The 22,266-nt window shown below is 33.6% G+C and overlaps 1 protein-coding gene across 1 annotated transcript in view; it reads right to left on the bottom strand.

Moving 5' to 3' along the window:
• The window catches only part of LOC127836318 (von Willebrand factor D and EGF domain-containing protein-like), a 25,645-nt gene extending 14,620 nt beyond the window's left edge, over positions 1-11,025 (bottom strand). Inside the window, exons 1-11 of the mRNA XM_052362842.1 lie at positions 10,822-11,025; positions 6,735-6,908; positions 6,266-6,295; positions 5,658-5,938; positions 5,441-5,527; positions 4,955-5,326; positions 4,714-4,799; positions 3,155-3,218; positions 2,133-2,324; positions 1,740-1,933; positions 868-1,168 (exon numbers count right to left, since the gene is read on the bottom strand). Of these exons, the coding sequence (XP_052218802.1) occupies positions 868-1,168; positions 1,740-1,933; positions 2,133-2,324; positions 3,155-3,218; positions 4,714-4,799; positions 4,955-5,326; positions 5,441-5,527; positions 5,658-5,711 (1,350 nt within the window). The 5' untranslated portion in view covers positions 5,712-5,938; positions 6,266-6,295; positions 6,735-6,908; positions 10,822-11,025. The remainder of the gene's footprint in view (positions 1-867; positions 1,169-1,739; positions 1,934-2,132; positions 2,325-3,154; positions 3,219-4,713; positions 4,800-4,954; positions 5,327-5,440; positions 5,528-5,657; positions 5,939-6,265; positions 6,296-6,734; positions 6,909-10,821) is intronic.
• Between the last annotated feature and the right edge of the window lie 11,241 nt (positions 11,026-22,266).

The following is a 22,266-nucleotide window of genomic DNA, read 5'->3' as shown; positions in this document are numbered from 1 at the left end:
TGAAGAAAATACGTAGTGGTTTACATTTTATGTCATGTATTTATGCATAATTTACCAAACGCCAAAAGTCTTACTTAATCTTTAAATAACATATCAAAATTGATGTATATATTGACCATAAGATCATACTTTGTTAAAGGGGCCTTTTCACAGATTTTGGCATTTTTTAACTTATTCATTAAATGCTTTATATTGATAATTGTAAACATTGGATCGTAAAAGCTCCAGTAAAAAATCAAGAATAAAATTAAAAAAAGGAAAAGAACATTGCCCGGAGCAGGTTTCGAACCAGTGACCCCTGGAGTCCTGCCAGAGTCCTGAAGTAAAAACGCTTTAGCCTACTGAGCTATTCCGCCGAGTACACATACTTGATGTATTTTATACCTTAAATAAGCAATCTTCGTAGTTTCACAAAATTTAACGACAAAAACAGAACTCTCCCAATTATTCAATCGTTTCGCGTTGCAACGCTTTATAATTTTTAGGTTTTAAAATTGTCAAAAGATGCATATAATGGCTATATTAGACCATGGTAAATGTTCAGTATTACTGTTTCCTCACAAATATCATAACTAAAACGAAAATTTGCGAATCTGAAACAACTTTTTTCAATTTTGTCAATTTACCAAAGCGTGAAAAGATCCCTTTAAAAGAGTCTTACCATACAATCATAATGAAGGCCATTATTGATCTTCTACGCAAAATATGTCGTGCGAAAGTATTGGTCAACACTTAAGCCAACATAAGAAGCAAAAGAGCATTTATATGGAATGTTTGTGATAACATTGAAAGATGGCACCCACTAGTAGACAGTTCTCGAAGGATAATATTTAATTTCATAGATAGCTTTAATAAAGAGAATATTACCTGTCGTTGGTTAAAATGGTCCCGGTATTTTGATACAAAAGCGAGTTTGACAGTTTGATGGAAATCACCCTCGTCTGTCGGTTTATATTTGCCATTTCCTGATCTCCTTTTCCTGCGTTTTTTGTCCACACACCTGTCTTTAAATACTGGTTTCACATCGCATATTTTCTTTGTCTCAACATCGCAAGTAGCAGTATATGTGGGTTTAACAGATTTGCTGTCACATGTACAGAAACGATACTGATCTTCCCAATGCGACAAAACGACATTTTCGTTGAAAAGATTATCTTTTGCTTGGACCCTAGAAAGTGAAATAGTCAACTATCAGCAGCCAATTGAATTTATAATATTTTTTTGTTCGTGAAAATGTTCGTAATATACGAACAATGTTGGCAGTTAATAATAGTTCGTATTAATACGAAGTATCAAAAATGTTAATTTTCAATTCCAAAAAAAATGACTTTTTATGACTGAAAATGTTCGTATTAATACATGCACTGAAGACATTTATAATAGTTTGTATTAATACGAAGTATCACAAATGTTAATTTTTAATGCGAAAAAACTGACGTTCTCTCTCTAAAAATGTGCATAATTTTACAAACAAATTTTACCTTAGGATGTTAAATGCGACTTTTTTGCATTTAAATTGTTTACTTTTGATAATTTGTGTTCATGCATTTTTGTTCAAGATTAAATTTATATGCAATAAAAGTGAGAAACCCCCCAGTTTTTTTCTCATTTTGCAACGAAATAAGGGAATATTAACAGATATTCCCTCATAGAGTTCCGATGCATATAATATGAAATGATGATAGGGAACATTCGTTACAGTAAAGTCGTTGGATGAAACATGGTATTACTATACGTACATCCAGCTTCTGTTTGGGTCATTATCAGTAGAACCCGGTCTTTTGAGCCGATCGTTGTTTATGTTTCCATCAAACGAACCACATAAGCCTGAAGTTTTATTAAAGTCAGCTACTGATGGAGTTACGTGCACGTTCATTAAAAAGCCTTCATAAACAAGGCTTATATCGACGTAGCTTCCACTCGGTAAAGTAACCTTAAAATAAACATTTAATTGTTAACATGTATGTTTTTAAAGCACAGTTTTACATAACTTTTATTGAACAAACCAGAGAGGGGAAAACATACAACAGATAATACGACGGAATTAAATATTGGATATCAATATTTAAGACATTGGTGTGCATTTAATTGCCCTTTTAACACTCAATTAATACATATTAAATATTTCTTACACGGTATTTCGTCTTTGAAACTTCATTTACTTTCTCCCGGAGAATTCCATCACCGCACTGTATAAACCTGATGTCAAGCACCCTTGCACAAGTGCTTATAACGACAACGTCACTTCCGGCCTGGACAGCAACTCCACACACACAGTGTGGTGTCTGTCCATTGTTGAAACAAGGTTGTGTCATAATCTGTATCTGCGCACAACCAACGTGACTTATTAACTTACTATTGTTTTTGAGTGGTAGTCATAATAAATGATAATAATACATTATGGTTGGTAATTAGAATTGTAACTACATTTCAAGTAACATTAATACTCAAATTCAACGTATATTTTGCAAAATATCTTGTAAAATAAGTTACCCCATAAAAAACAGTGTTCCTTAAAGCAATAGCTACAATTGTATCGCTAGATTTATCGCTATGGTAACACAAATTTAACGAGATACAAAATGCTCATTTTTTTGTGCGAACAATATATTACCTGTTAATTTCCCACCACGATATCCGAACATTTACGAGCGAACGCGTAACTGGCTTCGAGAAGCGTCGGAAGAACGACGTTTTCAAGAGAACTACGTCTTGCTTCCGAAGCTGCTCGAATCCAAGCTCGCGTTTGCGCGTAAATGTTCCGATATTGTAGCCGGAAATTCACTTTGAATATATTGTGATACACAGACAAAAAAACCACGAACATTTTGCATCGCGTTAAATATATGTTACCAGACCACATCTAGCGCTGTAATTTTGGCTATTGTTATACGGAAGATTGAATTTTTATGTGTTAACTGTATTTTTTTATATATTGTACCGGATATTCGTTAATTTTTAGTATCTATGGGCTTTTAAATATACGTTCTTGCCGCCGTCATATTTTCGACGAACGTAATATCATCACATTTGATGCGAGCAAAAATGTTTATATCAACAACATCTGTGTAAAAAAATAAGTCGTAACTCTATTTGCACAAACGGAACTGTCGATAATTTTAAACATAAAGCATCGTAAGTATAAAGATCATACTTTTTGGTTATTGTTTTGATGAATGTACATATCAAACGTCCCGGTCAAGTGATGCTCATATCCACTGGTTGCAAACATGAAATATAAAAAACCACTTGAATAACAGTATTTAAACGATTGGGACATTTAACCGGATGTTTTGAATGCGATTGTAGTATATTAAATGTTAACACGAGCTGACATCAAGATGTCGAGTATTTTAAATAACCTGTAAATTATTGAAAATCAAGACACATTGTTAATACATTCCTTTCAAACAATGAATTCGTTTAAATAAATAATACTCCAATATGTCTACTTAACAAGTGAAGAAAATAACTCTTACATTTTTTTTGTTCAGACGTTTTTTTCTGATAGATTTTTAGAGGTTTTTTACATTGTGATACATTTCGAGTTATTCATGCTGTTTTTCACGCAACCAAACTATTTCTGTCAACCAAAGAAATCACGGACCGCTTTTTTGTATCGAGTTTTGATATCAGGAAATGTAATTATGTTGTTTAAGTGAACACATTAAGATATGTATGTTATTTTAGAAAGAGCTTTGGTACCATGTCATACCACGAACATCTTTACAATAATATGACCTTTTGAAAACTTATAACTATACATTAACAGATGGCCGACTGCACTTTCAAACGCAATATTTTTCAGATATTGGACTAAATAATGCATATAACTATGCAGGAAAACATAATATCAAGCTCAATCACATTTTTTCAAATATATCTTCCAATTGCAAGAAATACAAATACAATTTGATCCCAGTATAAAATGATATGTTCATATCATAATGTGGTTTAACGTAACATCATATATTTTCACTTCTGTCCATCCACTCGTCAAAATAGTTTAAAGTGCCTCAATGCGTCGTTTAATTAGTCGCAATTAGTCGTATAATATTTCGTTTTACATTGTCTCTGAAAATGACAATAATAAATGTGTGCATGCAATTATTCAAGTGTTTTACACATGTTTTGAGAGAACTTACCGGAGTAACATATGTTTGAATAAACATTGTTTTCTTATTATCCGGCTATGTTTTCAGTGAATGACAGCTGAATATATGACTTTGCTGCTATTTATGACATTATATTTTAACAATCAACTGTCAATAAAAAATACAATGACTGTATCCAGTTGACTTAACAAAATACTACGTTATGTCGCGGAAATACTTTGATAACATTTAGCAGAATATAAATCAAACGAGATAGAAATACGTGTATCGCATTATAAAGACGAGATAATTTTCATACAATTGTAGAACTGTGCATAAGGAGATCGGGTATGTTAAGTGATTAGCGATTTCCGATGTATTGAAGGTATAAGGCATACTTATACGAAGACACATAACGCATATAAAACAGACAAAGACAAACCATTGTGACAGTTAAGACGAATGACTATATTTAAATCTAGTATTAATCTGACTCGTTCAAACAATTCTAATAACTTTTTTCGAGCACCTGATCGGTGGTATGGATTCGACAAATTTGTTATCTTCATATGGATATACCGGAGCAATGTGTTATTCTTCATATTATAACTATACTCACAGTCCGTCGAACGACATCATATGCGGGTCACATACTGCGTAGCAACCTTTGTTATTTATGACAGCTTGGTCTGTCGACACAGTGACCTGTGAACATAGCCGGCATTTGTATCATTTTAGAAGGGTCAGTGTATAGAGAAAACATTGGTATGTGTACAAAATAGTATATATTCATAAGCAGTTTAAATGTCGTTTTCAGCGTTGTTTAAATAAACAAAACGATAACATATGTTGAATAATACCTGTACTTTATCCACGGCGTAGCCATTGAAAAATGGATGAGCTAAATTGTTAACGGTAGTCAAGGTAAGTATCATTTGCTGACTTAAGTAAGCGTTTGGATGTGGGAACTTAGCTTGGACGAATAGTTTCTTTGGTTTTCCGATATCAGACCGGTAAAATCGTAGACCGCATGAGTTTGTCTCACTGTTGCGTTGTATTGCATCTGGTTTATTACAGTTTGTAGTGGATTGTGGGATAAACAGTATTACATCCAAGTAGCAAAATGAGTCGCTTTCAAAGCCCTGTTCACACCCAAACGGAATTGTAAGCTCGTAATATATTTCAGCGCCTTTGTCGTTATGAATGGCCACATGGCTTGATCTGTTTAAAGCCTGTAACATTAAATAGTTAGGTGTAGCATAAAACCATTAGGGAAATATAACATGACACTTTAAGATACACAACACGTTATTCAAATATATACATAGACATAATAGCATACGTACTCTTATGCCACAGAACCTTTCCGGGCTAATGACGGGGGCGCTTTCTGGGGTAGCGGGGTCGATACTAGCAGTTATAGAACAAGCAATCTGTAAATAAGTGCAACAGAACAAAAATAAATAAATAAATTCGATCGGAATTACAAAATGTATTTGCTTTACTGTCGATTGTTTGAATAACAAGTCGTGAATGTATTCTGATTACTATGAAACCACTCACCGTTACACCCAATCCAAAATATGTTGGTGCCTTTAAATGTCGCTCTGTCATCATAGTGTTTTGGCTAAAATTGCCCTGACTTAAATATTGTACTGGTTCTGATTGATGGAGTTGGTGGACCCAACTTGAACCGTGCGAGAGTGCCCATACTACTTTGTAATAGTAATTTGTGTTTGCACGCGGTGTAAAGTCACAGTAGAACTGTAGCTCATTTTCACCATTCGGTCGTGCCACGTTAACATTTATACTAAGTTTTAGCTCAGATATATCTGGTGTTGTTCCTAAAATGAAAACAGGGTTGTCGAGTCGTGAAAAGAGTTATATATTTCAAACAACTTCGAATAACTTAGTACTTAAAGTGAATGCTGAACGTGCAAATGGTCAATATTTGACGGTACCTTGCAGTTTATTATATCGCATAATCCATATGTAGGGGCTCAGAGCGAGGATTGAAGTTGCAGTCATTAGTTGATTACACTCGGATTTATTAATAAAAATGATATATGGATTGAAAAAGAATACACAAGCACAAAAAGGACGTGAGAAAAAAGTGTTGTTATTGTCTTACATTGTGGGGCAAGACACACAGAACAATTATCACAACATACCACCTGGAGGCGAGCCGTTCGAATTTCTCTCTAAAATGACACAACAGATATATACTCAATACAATATATACAGCGATACACTTTAATGTACAGATTTTATTTCAATATCGTTTGCAATTATTATTCAATAATAACCTTTAACACTAAACAATTATCTGTCCTCATAGACGCTATACGGCACATACAAATAGTGACTCGTATAAATATATCCAACATTAGTGCTGAGGATGAACAATTATTTTATTGTTAAGTTTAAGGTTATATAATTCTATTTTTATTTAATTTGTGATTTAGAAAATCATCTTGTTTATATACAAGGGTCCAATGGCTTGAGCATAACGTACATGTTGCTAAACAAATAAGATACTACTATAACAGCATAGTTGACCAAATGACAAAAATACATGAACATACACAGTACCTACAAAAAATAATGCAATAAAACTGACACGTGGAAATATTGTCTTACCTAAGCAGTACGCCTCTATGCAACTTGATACCGGGATGAGATAAAACACATACTTGTCTTCAGCACATTTGATAACGTTCGCAGAGCTTAATTTATCACACACATTACTTGGTCCATTTCTGCACAAGACGATATTTCTTTGTTCGTTGATGTTTTTCGGTAAACTGTCGTTATCTAATTGCAAACACAAATATCAGTGAACTTTTGCCATATGGTTATTATTTGAAAGCAGGGAGCAAGAAATTGGCTAAGAAAGATCAACTGATCGGGACAATGACACTGAACTAACATTTGGGCGGCATGCCATGATTATATTCACTTGTCCAATCTATTGGTAAGCTGCATACATGCTTATTCGTATTAGGATCATTTATGCAGGACATCTAACAATTAAACAAATTAATATTTAAACAGATAAATCAAGCAACATTAATTTGCACGGCACTAAGAGCATTTCCATTATTCCAGATTACACAGTATCAGAAAATGTCGATCAATAGAAAGAAAATGTTAACACGAAGCTCAATAACTCTCTGAAAATTATTGAGGCGGAACAACAGGACGAGAGTCTACCATTAAGGGGTGCTATATATAGCACTTGAACAAAATCGGATTATTACTGTAACAAGAAATATCTTTAAAAAAGATATACGGCGTTGATTGTGGTCGATGTTTATGAACGATCAAAAGTTATCCCTATGAGATAAAAAGTAGCGGATGCCTTTTTTCTGCGCAGTTCTTAGCTACATTATAAGCAAATCAATTACGGGGTGTTGCGCCAGATTTCGTGGCTTATTTTGCTTTATGTGATATTATTACTCAGATATCTATATTTACAGAATAGAAAAACACAAGAAACATGAAAATAAACGAGTGCATATAGGTCAGCCGGCAATACTCGAATCTTATTTAATTGCATAATTATAGTATAGTGAATTATTGTGCTCAAGCTTAATAAACTGGTCTAAATGGATAAATATTTCTAATTAATTTTATCAAAATTGGTCCTTATCATGCAAATGTTGAAACCATATCAAAAATCGATGATTGACATACCACAATAATATCGCCGAATATCTTTATTTAGTATCTTTCTGATCAAAACAGACTTGAAGTGCACAAAGTTTACGAGACGGCGTTTATATAAAGATTTCTGCAACTGACCGCAAACTGACCTTGATACCTTGCGGATTGGAATGCAATGCATTACAGTCACTACGTTATTGTCAGTAAGACCGGTGTAACACAATGATCGCAACCCCTTCTGCGAACTCCGGTGATGAACTGTATATAAACTCTGACTTTCACAAATGGCCGCGAATTGACCCGAAACCTCGCGAGTTGAAATGCAATGCAAGTAAGTACTAAATATGACAACATAGCCTTTAGTATAAACGCTTTTGTGATGGTAATTCTCTGAAAATAAAAGGTGAACGCACAAACTGTATTTATGTCGAAAATTGATTGTAAAACTGTTCTATATATTGAGCCTTTTCATTAGAGATAAAATTGTTTCATGCAGTAAAACAGTGTTACAAAGACGCGGATATGTTTCCAATGTTCTGGTGTTATACTCAAATCAGCCAATGGAATAAATGAAGTGTATTCATTCGTACCTAGCCGCGGGAAATTTTATTTGAGTATTATTGGACACTTACAAAGGTCAAGTCAAGGTGAAAAGCTGGCGTAATACAGCTTACGCCGAAAAAGAGCATGGAAACGACCGGGTGTAAGAATGGTTTTGCAAACGAAATTTTGGAATGAAGAGATATCGAGATAAAATAAAAGGACGAACAAAGTATCAGAAGGTTGAAGCATATTGACCAAGTTGAAAATGGTCATTATAGTTATGCACTAAGTCAAAACTAGGGTAGATAACTTTATGAATACAGGTCACAGGGTTACCAGCCTTGTCACTATGGAGTGGACAGATGTCCTGTTTCCAAGTTTGAAGTGGATAGTTTTTAATACAAAATTGACTTCAAGAAAACTTAAATTTATCTAAATTTTGACCTCACACGTGCCACTGTATATTTCAACCTGTAACAGTAAATAATATACTAGCATTATAGTATAGCTAGTAGTATATAATACTGCCATTTTCTATCGTTATCCCAGATTTACAAGTTTCCTCTTTAGCCAAGAATCTTAACAATTCACGCTGACTCAGATGGCAGATTGAAGACAATAGCTGCACCTTTTTCTTGAAAACCCTCTCAAAAACAAAAAAGTTTGCCGCAAAGTTTGCCGCAAAGTTGCCGCAAAGTTGCAGCAAACATTCTTTTTCTGACAGAGATCTCTTCTGATTGGTTCTTGCAGAATGTGAGCCCAATTTGAATGTGTAAACATGTATAGATCCACGCAGGACCTGTTACTGGTTTGAAATGTAGTTTGAAACCAATGTTTGGATTTTTAAAGTTTAAGTTTTAACAATATCATGAAATACTGACTTTGATGAACATTCTTAAACAATTAAGTAGAATGTGGAAATCAACATTTTGTGTGTCAACAAGTCTAAAGGAGGAATTCAGTGAGTTATGAAGTGGCCCTTTTTGAAATGCTTTGAACTATTAAACAGGTTTGTATTGTTTTTCTTATGATGTTAAGTTTAATTTAATTATATTTTTAAAGAGTTTCAAATACCTGTTTGTGTAGGTGATTTACATTTAAAATAAATGATGAAACAAATAATCGATCTTTGCAGTAGGTCACATAAACGACATATTAAGTCAGTTAAAGGTATCTGTATCTTACAAAACCAACATAGTTGTAACAATCAATTGCTTAATCAGTGACCATATGAAATGGTAATGTCACCAATAATTATATTTATTTATGAATAACTACTCTACCACGAAATGTTGAGCTTTTTTTTCACTTACATAAATAAGAAAGCTATTGCTTTCTCTTAAAAGGTGTAAAGCAAAAACCTAATATAAAATAGTTTGTAACTTACTCAAAATTATACAATAGTCAATCAAATATAAAACTTTTCTGTTTTAGTTTTATGTTTGGTGAAGCATTCATATGACATTTCTAACATTTACAAAAGAAAGCTTTATATTTGTATGCTTGCAATTTCATTTACATAACATTCACCATGTGACAACTTTGCAAGAACTTAGAGGCAACTTTGCAAGAACCTTGCGGAAACTTTGCAAGAACTTTGCGACAACTCTGCTGCAACTTTGCAAGAACTTTGCAGCAAAGTTACCGCAAACTCCCATATGCAAATGAAGTTTGCAGGAACATGGCAAGAACTTTGCGGCAAATTAGCAGCAAACTTTTCCCATGTAAATTAAGTTTGCGGCAAAGTTGCTGCAAATCCATATGCAAATGAAGTTTGCATGGTAAAAGTTTGCAAGAAAGGATGTTTGCGGCAACTTTGCTGCAAATTAGCAAAAACAGTTTGCAGGAGGCCTGTAAGGTAGCATTAACATGCTTGTGATAATCGAAATACAATGACATATATCATGTTAACGTCTTGTTGTCAAAACAAATCTTTGGAATAAATATCGTGTCAACTGATTGCCAAGTAAGGAATTACATATGCAATGAAATAATAATGATTATTCATTATTGTATCTGATACAAATGATATTTGTTGAGATTGCACTAAATCACCTATTTTTTGTTTAATTTTTCGATTAACGCGACATTTATAACAAAACGTTTCTAGTAAATAATAACACGTTTTTATTACTGTTACAACTGATATTTGCCTGTTTTTTCTTTTTGTTGAAGGTTCGCAAAAACCGTCGCCTTAACCACGTACCGTTCGTGAAACAAATGATAGCAATTAGTCTTGCTGTGTTAATTATAGCAATTAAATGTTTTAAATAACTTATTTTTTTCAGACTAGAATCCTGGTTTTGGTATATGCATTTTCATGCCAGATTTTTAAGCATTTTAGTCAGTGACTCACGTTAACATAATTTCGGAAGCTAAAACGGTAAACTATAATAAAAACGACACCTGAGTGGTAACGCAACACGAAGCAATAATCGTATGTGGTTGTTGTATGTCAGATCTACGCCACTAGACTTTATAGAAAAACAACCTTAATATTAAACACACTTTTACTCACCTCTGCGATACCAATTTCGTAGTGTTCCACAACGCTGATTTGTAGAGGCTAAGACGAACGTATCGGTGAAGTACCAGCCCACTTGTATATAAATATCGCAAATTGCATCTTCGTCGGCTGCTAGTTGATATCCGACAAGCCTCTGCCGAATCGAACCCAGTTTTTGTGTCGAGGTGTCAGTGCATGGGTCTGCTGAACTCGATGTCGCAACTTTATATGGAAACATACATTTGGTAACACAGTTTGATTACTTTGAATAATGCCAAGTTTTATTTTGGCTCTGAAAAGTATCACTACATGGGAGGCAGGAAAGAATTTTACAAATATTCGCATTGACAACATAGTAAGGCCACTTTTTCGTCAAACATGTAATTGGATCATGCATCCTCAACAAAACACTGATTATCAAATGTGTTAAGAATTAAGTTAATAATAATTAATGTTATTGTATTTGGGCTGAGATTGTTGTTGTTGTTATGTCTGGACAACATTCATTTTTATATATAGCTGTATTTGTTCAACTAAATGCATCATCTAGGTTTTTATTTTTCTTTATGATACGCGTTTAAAGGTACACATATTTTATATATTTCCAATAAACGGTGCAATTGTAATTATAATTACATGATATATATGATAAGTTTTGGTCATGTATGTATTGATGTGTTTGGTTAGACATTAAGTGTGTTTTGAGCCTTACGGCATGTAGCCTACCGCCTTTAATAACTTTTCAGACGAACTTGTTGCACCAATATGCTAACGGACTTTTTATCAGACGGATAAAAACATATGAATAAGTCTCTTTAAGGTTGATTCGACATGCATTTTTTCTTTAAAATTAACTCCAAGTACAGCGTATGTATGTCAAATTAGACGAGAAAATTCGCAACGGAGAATGCCGACATTGCTCTTAGTATGAAGCCATACTAAAAATTTTGTTCGAAAGGCTTGATGAGCTGAGAATGTTGAGGAACAGAAAAGTCGTTTAGTTAAATATGTGCCCCTAACTATTAAGGACGCTTTTTATCTTGGAACATCATAGAAATGGAAGTAAATATAAGGCAAGACGATAAAAAGAAACTCAGTACACTCCAAAATAACTACCGTAATTACTCTAAGTTTTCGGACACTCCGTTTTTTAGCAAAAATAATTATTTTTCGTGACTCTTAATTTTCGGACACACGAGTTTTCGTCCATAATTAATGTCTCTAAGTTTTCGGACAGTCTATTTTACAGCGCTATTTTACCAAATTTCGGTCCTGTTTTCGATATCTAATGACACTTTGATCATGGGGTTTTACAACCAGATTAACATCATAAAACATGACAGGTGCATGCCTGAGGGCAACGGACCATTACATTTGCGTTATAGAGTAAATAACCTTGTAAACCGGTATGAATCAATGGTTTCGCCCGATAGCATAAGCGTTACGACAATTGACATGACGCCTTATCAGTGATCGCTCCGCCCACTTAATCACGTGGCTCAGTGGGAAGAAAACCTAGACAAGCTAACACCAAAATGGCTTCTTTGCCTATAGACTGCATATAGATTTACGCGATATTCCGGATGATTTTATGGACTTGTTTAACACCATATTACACTTGTAAAGGAGTTGATGCCATTTAGTTATTCTGCAAATGCAAAATATATACGATTAAAGAGAACATCAGCTATTTATAACGGGTAAATCGGTACACTAAAAAGCTTTCAAACGCTTGCGCGCTTACCGAAATCGAACCCGTTATTACGTGTAATGGTGGTATTTGAAATAAATTAACACTTCACCGGCATTTACCCGTGTTATTAACAAAATTATTACCGAAACATTCCCCCCTACCCGTGTATTTGACACGAAATAGCGCTTTATAACTGGGAATTCGGTGAGGTTTTACGCGCTTTCTGACGCCGGGTGGGTACCTCAATCCCACATGTTATTGCGTATAAAAGTGATATTAATCATATTAAACATTGCTTATGGGACATGTATCAATCACTTTAATTTAAAGCGCAAAAACAACACAGTAAGTTTGGACATTGTCTAATATAAAATTAGCGTTGTACGAAATGGAATACGGTCAGGCTATTATAAATTAATAAGGCTACCAATATCAGACGCTCGCGCAGGTACCGACTTCCCCGAAGTTACCGCATTTATTGGTTAACTAATATCAGTAATAATAACTCTTTAACAATAGCATTTATCGATACGTCTTTATTAAAATAATAACAAAATGGTTTTCACTTGTTTCTGACACACACAGAAACGCGATTTTTAACAGGGATTTCGGTAAGTTACACGAATTGGATACCAAAATTCTCAATTATTTTACATGCACACGTGACATAATACATACTTAATAATGCTTAGTTATTGCTTATATGACATTTTAAGTTTGTGAAATAAATTAATGTTCTATAAAGGGGATCTCGGTAATTCTTGAAGCTTCCACTCGCTCTTGTCAAGACCGCATTGCCGCGTTGGAAATAGTATAAATTTAATTCATCTAACTTATCTTTCTGGATACCAAATGTCAGAGTTGCATTAACCCTTTTTACACCGTGTTTGCCATATTTCATTTCCGTTTTATAATCCGAACAAAATAAACGAAACTCGTTTAAAAAATGAGATCTAGGCATTCGAGCTCCTAGTGTGGATTAAAAGCGTTTATTGGTGACACCACATGAGTGTAAATGTGTATATACCGTTAATAAGATAATATATCACATGTCAACTTCAAATAACATGTATGATGTCAATTAAGTGCATTACTATCATGAGTAATAAAACCAGCATGAATTAGGCTTCATGCTGGGTTTTATTTCTCTTTAAGTAATGCAGATTAACCTCGCTTCTGACCTTGTAACTGATTAAACTATTTAAAATAACATAACATGAACTATTTAAATCTGCTAGTATATCCGATAAAAATATATTATAATTGTCTTTGACAGTGTTGACGTTCAGTTGTTCGTGGTGACGACCGCATGTATTTATACATCTCTTACACTTCTCAAGATCTCTTTTCGGCTTTGGAAACGATATCAATTAAATGTCACCAACTAATTTTTCAGGATATCGATTGTCCGAGTTACATAATCCCCATTGACACCGTTTAACTATTTTTAACCGTTTTTTAAAGAGGAAAACAAAAGAAACTCGTTGGAATAAAAGTGAACCTAAACATGTAGCTTGTCTAAAAAATGGCGGACAGGTCGTTGCTAACGAGTGCGCCCGATTAATCGATCGCTGATTGGTGGATCAATTCTAGTGGGCGGAGCGATCATAGATAAGGCGTCATGTCAATTACCAGGGATAGTGCCAATTAACATGAGTGAATTATTGTCTGTGGTTAAACCACGTGACCTATGTATCGGTCAGCTTAGCAATTAGTGACGTCACAGCAGAACTGTGCTATTATCTACCGCAATGGTACTTCCCCTTCTCAGTAAAATGACTGACAAATACTAAACGCTTCAAAGTGTGATGCTCCCTATTGCAAGTTTTACGAACAATGGAAGGTGTAAGACAACAATTATCGGAAATGAACAAACAAAGAATTCATTGTTTTTTTTGCGTTAATTACAGGTTCATACTAGCGAGTATCGGTACATCACATGCTCATCTTTGAACTCGTTGGTCAAAGTACAACCTTGTTGTAACGATCTGTCAAATAAATTAAGCATTTAACATTATTTAAAATGCAGTGCAAACACATATAACTGTAATTTATACTATACGGCATGGTATCTTACAAACGCGTGCTATTACCCGTAGTCGTTGATACAATTGACGCTATTTCGGACACTTCAATTTTCGGACACCTGTATTTTGTGAATATTTTTTCGTATCTAAGTTTTCGAACACGAAAAAAATTATTTATTTTTAAGTGTCCGAAAACATAGAGTAATTACGGTAATATTTCATTAACATATTAACGTTTCCATTAATAATAGAATCATTTTATATAAAATAACAATTATTTAAAGGGGCCTTTTCACAGATTTTTGCATTTTTTTTAACTTATTCATTAAATGCTTTATATTGATAAATGTAAACATTGGATCGTAAAAGCTCCAGTAAAAAATCAAGAAAAAAATTAAAAAAAGGAAAAGAACATTGCCCGGAGCAGGTTTCGAACCAGTGACCCCTGGAGTCCTGCCAGAGTCCTGAAGTAAAAACGCTTTAGTCTACTGAGCTATTCCGCCGACTTCACATCCGTAACGTATTTTATACCTTATATAAGCAATCTTCGTAGTTTCACAAAATTTAACGACAAAAACAGAACTCTCCAAATTATTCAATCGTTTCGCGTTGCAACGCTTGATAATTTTTAGGTTTTAAAATCGTCAAAAGATGCATATTATGGCTATATTAGAGCATGGTTAATGTTCAGTATTACTGTTTCCTCACAAATATCATAACTAAAACGAAAACTTACGAATCTGAAACAACTTTTTTCAATTTTGTCAATTTACCAAAGCGTGAAAAGATCCCTTTAAATATATATTTTTCTAAAATATGTGTATCAACACGTGAACTTATTACCGTTTTACGCTGGAATACATATATGATTCAAGCTTTGCACGCGTATATTTCAAATGAAAAGATTACCTGTATAGTACAACCAGATCCAAATCGATATTTTCACGCACATTCTTACGCAGCCAGGTAGCGTGCGTCTCGTTTAACTCCGACATTTAAGTGAATCGTTTTTATACATAAAATTATCCAATCATAAACAAGGATGACAAAGCATTTCTTCCTGATGACGTTTGTAAATCCCCCTTATTATGTCAACATTTATTAATTTATGTATTTCGTCTACTGAATGTAATAACTAGGGTAGATCTAACTGACATTTTGTGAATTGTTCAGGAATGCATATTTTCAGACATTATCCAAAATGCAGTAAGAGCACTTACGTTATTTTTTGCGCTCAAAATATTTCAGTATTGAAATTATGGTAACTGCTCCTTTCTTAATTTGTTTTTGTTTTAAAAAAGACATATCAATTTGGAGTTTTGTTTTGTTTTTCAAGTGTTATTATAATACTAATCAGAAAATTTTAAAATGGAAAAAGGTTTATTATTTTAATAAAACATTTTTTTGCTTCTCCTGAAAATTTAACAAAATGTCAGTTACACTACTTTTTACATTCAGAAAATGACATGTGTTTGTTATGTCAATTTCAAAATTTTGATAAAAACATTATTTTTACCAAAAGGGTTGACTTAATATTTTAAAAGTTGATGTATTTCACCTTAATAAACACAAATATGGAAAAAAGAAAAAATGTATAAAAATGTCAGTTACATGACTTATTACATTCAGTAGGCGATTTATTTATTAACAAGTGTGCTTGTCTGAAATTATTCCTCGGCTTTACAAACCAATCAATGACTTACCGTTAGTTTATTGAGGAAGTAAATGCTAGAAAATATTTATTGCAGTGATAAAATTAAAAAATCCATATTTGTTTAAATATCATTAATTTAATACGATAATTTCGAAGTGGATAATGTGCCCGCCCAGCCGGGTAGTCACGGGTTTGATCCCCACACCAGTACTTGGTGTCTTATGGGGAGACACCAAAAGAACTTCTTCTTCTTAAGATCTCCCCCTAAGACACCAAGTACTGGTTCTTCCCAGAAAATGACGTCGGGAGCATTTAAATAAGCCTTTACTTCCGATACAAGCCAGCTACAATAAATAGGTTTAAACTTAATAAATAGGTTAAAACTAGTCCGATACTGCAAATAACTAAGACTTTTTTTAGATTACGGTGTATTCAAATTAACAAAAAACTATTGAAAAAAGTGTAATATTTTCAATGTGCAGATGGCAATTTCAAAATAAAGAGAAAAAAAATGCAATTTGATAAAAGTTTAGTGTGCAGTTAGTCCAGTGTGATAAGAAGCCTCATACCAATCCTTAAAATCGCGTACGATTAGTAAAATACGATGTCATTTTGCGATTAGTCTATAAATGTAAAATGCCTTTGTACTAGAGTTGCGACACCTTAAGGGTTTCGCGGGATGGAATGAGTAAAGAGATAAAATCAAATTGAAAATCGATTATTCCTAAAAAAAAATTGGTACGAAAAAAATGGGAACGAAGAAATTTGGGTACGAACAAATTTGTGTACGAAAAAATTGGGTACGAAAAAAATGTGGGTAAGAAAAAAAAAATTGGTTACGAAAACAAATTAGAGTATGAAAAAATATAGGGAACGAAAAAAATTGGGGGTACAAATAAAAATTTGGGTACAAAAAAATTTGGGTACGAAACAAATTTGGGTACAAAAAAAAATTGAGTACGAACAAATGGGTACGAAGAAATTTGGGTACGAACAAATTTGTGTACGAAAAAATTGGGTACGAAAAAAATGTGGGTAAGAAAAAAAAATTGGTTACGAAAACAAATTAGAGTATGAAAAAATATAGGGAACGAAAAAAATTGGGGGTACAAATAAAAATTTGGGTACAAAAAAATTTGGGTACGAAACAAATTTGGGTACAAAAAAAAATTGAGTACGAACAAATGGGTACGAAGAAATTTGGGTACGAACAAATTTGTGTACGAAAAAATTGGGTACGAAAAAAATGTGGGTAAGAAAAAAAAAATTGGTTACGAAAACAAATTAGAGTATGAAAAAATATAGGGAACGAAAAAAATTGGGGGTACAAATAAAAATTTGGGTACAAAAAAATTTGGGTACGAAACAAATTTGGGTACTAAAAAATTGGGTACGAAAAAAAAATTGGGTACGAAAAAAATTGGGAACGAAAAATATTTGTGTACGAACAAATTGGGTACGAACAAAAAATTGGGTACAAAAAAATTTCGTTACAAAAAAAATTGGGTAGGAAAAAAATGGGTAGGAAAAAAATTTGGGTACGAAAAATAAAATTGGGTACGAAAAAAATTGGGTATGAAAAACATTTTAGTACGAAAAAAATGGGTACGAAAAAAATTTGGGTACAAACACATTTCGGTCCGAAAAAAATGGTAACGAAAAAAAAATTGGGGTACGAAAAAATGAGGGAACGAAAAAAATGTGGGTACGAAAAAAATATGGGTACGAAATATTTTTGGGTATGAAAAAAAAATAAATCAAATTTGAACAAGGGCTGTTTGTAAAACATGCATGCCCCCCATATAGGCTGTCAGTTGTAGTGGAAGCCATTGTGTGAATATGTTTTTTGTCACTGTGACCTTGACTTTTGACCTAATGACCTGAAAATCAATAAGGGTCATCTGCCAGTAATGATCAATGTACCTATGAGGTTTCATGATCCTAGGCCTAATTATTCTTGAGTTATCATCAATAAACCATTTTACTGTTTCGAGTCACTGTGAAACTTTAACAAAGGCTAAAGTACAATGAATGAAATATGGGCTGTCAGTTGTAGTGGCAGCCATTGTATGAATACTTTTTTTTCACTGTGACCTTGACCTTTGACCTGGTGACTTGAAAATCAATAGGGGTCGTCTGCCAGTCATGATTAATTTACCCATGAAGTTTCATGATCCTAGGCCTAATTATTCTTGAGTTATCATCAGGAAACCATTTTACTGTTTCGAGTCACTGTGACCTTGACCTTTGATCTAGTGAGAAGAAAATTAATAGCGGTCATCTGACAGTCATGATAAATGTACCTATGAAGTTTCATGATCCTAGGCGTAATCATTCTTAAGTTATCATCCGGAAACCATTTTACTATTTCGAGTCCATGTGACCTTGACCTTTGACCTAGTGACCTGAAAATCAATAGGGGCAACCTTTCTCAATCATGAGGTCATGCGCTGAGCAACGAAAACTTGACAAAGTTTTCCTTAAAACAAAAGACGAATTAATATTTAGATATAGTTCACAGAACAAATCGGTTTAAACAAGCATATTCGTTGAATTGATATCCCCCGCCTATATACTTCTGGACACAAAAGTGTTATATTTGACACTAAAAAAGCATTTTTTTTTTGAAGATATAAAGGGCCATAACTCTGTTATTATCAGATGGTGTACAATGCCATTTGGCGTGCATCATCCTATTATCAATATACATGTTTATACTCATACCAAGTTACAATGAAATCCGCAAAAGCACTTCCAAGATATGGCTCCGGACACAAAAGTGACGGACAGACGGACAGCCGGACGGACAGCCGGACAACGTCAAAACAATATCCCTCCGCCTCTGGCGGGGGATATATACTCGTACCAAGTTTCAATGAAATCTGCCAAAGCACATCCAATATATGGCTCCGGACACAAAAGTGCCTATAGTAAAAAGCATTTTTTCAAGATACAAAGGGCCATAACTCTGTTTTTAACAGATGGTATACAATGCCATTTGGCGTGCATCATCATCTTATGCATATATATACTCATACCAAGTTTCAATGACATCCGCCAAATCACTTCCAAGATATGGCTCCGGACACAAAAGTGCCTATAGAAAAAAGCATTTTTTCAAGATACAAAGGGCCATAACTCTGTTTTTAACAGATGGTGTACAATGCCATTTGGCATGCATCATCCTCTTATGCATATATATACTCATGCGAAGTTTCAATGAAATCCGCCAAAGCACTTCCAAGATATGGCTCCGGACACAAAAGGGTCTATAGTAAAAAAAAAAATTTTCAAGGTACAAAGTGCCATAACTCTGTTTTAAACAGATGGTGTACAATGCCATTTGGAGTGCATCATCCTCTTATGCATATATATACTCATACGAAGTTTCAATGAAATCCGCCAAAGCACTTCCAAGATATGGCTCCGGACACAAAGGTGCCGGACGGACGGACAGCCGGACGGACGGATGGACAACGCCAAAACAATATCCCTCCGCCTCTGGCGGGGGATGAAAAATATATAATGCAATGCTTTTGGAGAATCATCAATTTTTGATTTCCATACTTGAAGATAACAATCTTTTATTCGTGTTTTGAACAGATGTATAAAATTGTCTTCATGCCCAACACCTTGACTAAATCCATAACTAAATAGTAATTCTCTGATATGACTAGCCCATGTCCTTCTACCTGCATCATCTAACTCTTTAAACCTTTTATAACACTGTTTAGGATATCTATGGTTTTCCATACGGGTAATCTTCAACCAGAACTAATGATGCAATTTGGGATATATGTGAAACATAAAGGAAGTCTACCACATTCTCCTAAAGCTAAGATATCAGGTGTGTTTTGTGGTAAATTACAATATTGTTTACAGAATTTTATTTGTACTTTTTCAATTTTATCTACATATTATGAATAGCCCCATATTTTGGATTCGTAACAAAGTATAGGTTTAATAATAGCATCAAAAACTTAAAAAATATATACAGAACATAAATGAACAAATTTACATTGATATTGAAATATACAAGCAATTGATTTTATACTTTGCAATGCTAACATTTCTTGAGTTTTTGACCAAAGAAGTTTTGGCGTAAAATAAACACAAAGATATTTATAAAATGAGACAATTTCAATATTTTCTCCACAATATGTCCATTTTTCAGTTTGTTTAACAACACCACCATTTCTAAATACGATGATTTTTGTTTTATCAAGATTAATTGTCATATCAACAGATTTACAGAATTGTTCAATGGCATTAATTTGCCTTTGCAGCCGTTTGATAGTATCAGAGAAACCGGAAACATCGTCAGCAAACATTAAAGCAATTAACTCATTTATATCTTCAGAAACATATATACCATGATCACATTCTGAGTGCAGATATGTAACTAAGTCATTTATGAACATGGAAAAAATTATGAGACTGGCCATAGAGCCCTGTCTCGTTCCAATATAACATGGGAAAAATTCCGTAAATCTGTTATTAACCTTAACACATGATTTCAACTTGCTATACATTGATTGAAGAATAACCAAAAATTTACCATTAAGATTTTTTCTTGCAAAAGCATTCTACAATTTTTTATGTTGTATGCTATCGAATGCTTTTGCAAAATCTACAAAAATACAATAAAAACGACCTTTTTTACACAACTTAAATTATCTGCCTATAAATCACAATTCACAGTTTAAATCACTTTTTCTCACAGCAAAAAAAAATATTTAGGTTGCCAGTGCAGCAACCAATTGTGAAAAAAGATATTGTTGCCATTTTGTTTAGGTTATCTCTTTAACATAAATATGAGGATAAATAGTGCACACACATCTTGACCTGTGCTTTAAAACACACTCTTTATACATTTAAATGGGTTGTGTGATTTCAAACTTGCGATATAAAAAGCTATAACATAATTTTGAAAACTGAGTAGCATCAAAGGTTATGCAAAAGCGAACAACTTCAGTGCCTTCAGCGCTTGGATTTGTAATTGTTTGTAGGATTGACATTCCATAACCTACATGTGTTTGGTTGGCTAAACAGAACTTTGCACTTATAGCCAAATCAAAACACTATATCTGCAATATTAAAGCCCTTTCAAGGTAAGTCATTATTTTCGTCAAGTACTTTGCACCTTAGGCCACTCCAAATTGAGTTCGGCTTCCTGCGCGAGCAGTCCATGTTTCTCTGTCGTGACCGTTTTAACAAATTGCGGTGAAAAGTTGCTGCAGCCAACCCTTAAAAATATAAACACATCTACGTACTGTGATTTATTTGAATGTGTTTGTTTACTTTTGAACATGCAACTATCAGCAGATACCGTTGAAGCATGTTCAATTTCAAACAACATCGGGAAACATGACAGAAGTTTTTTTAAATATTTTTTCTTAATTAAATGGGCATATGGACGGCATTTCCCTATATGTATGCAATTTTTTCCTATAACACAATTTTAAGTGAACAAAAAATAAACATAAAATTATTAAATGCTGGTTTGAAAAGTTTCACAGGGACAATATTTATAATTTTAAAATACACGAATGACGGAACATGTTTAACAGGTAGGTCTGTGTTTTTCAGAAACATCAAATAAATTCTTTGTTATGTGTAAATTTCAGAAAAATACAATGTCATACTCGCCAACGAGATTCCTTTTTAAAATAAGGTAACTACAATTGTTTATATGCATGGCCTTTATCCGACTGTCTGTCATTATCATTTTGATGATTGTCTCTCTTCAAGTGCTTTTGCACAGCTTGCAACATGGTATACCTTTTCACAGCTTTCATTGTTTAGAACTTCAAACAAATATAAGCAGCAGTAGGTAGACATGTGCCCCTCACTTCAATGATATGGTTACATGTATATTTCGTGGTCAAAGATCATATGCAACTTACTCCTATAAATGTGAGGGCGATATTCTTTGTATAAGAATTGATTTGAATCTAAAATAAAAGTATCTCTTGATAATGCAATATTTGTCTATCGAAATGTGATTTTTTTGTATTTTCGCTTGAGAATTTTCTTGTTTTCGACAACATTTTTTTTTCGCTCGCCTCTTCAACTTTTTTTCA

This window comes from Dreissena polymorpha, chromosome 6 (assembly GCF_020536995.1).
Source record: "Dreissena polymorpha isolate Duluth1 chromosome 6, UMN_Dpol_1.0, whole genome shotgun sequence".
NCBI classification, from domain to species: domain Eukaryota; kingdom Metazoa; phylum Mollusca; class Bivalvia; order Myida; family Dreissenidae; genus Dreissena; species Dreissena polymorpha.
Note: the sequence above shows the minus strand (reverse complement) of the source record. Positions and strands in the feature narration are given on the sequence as shown.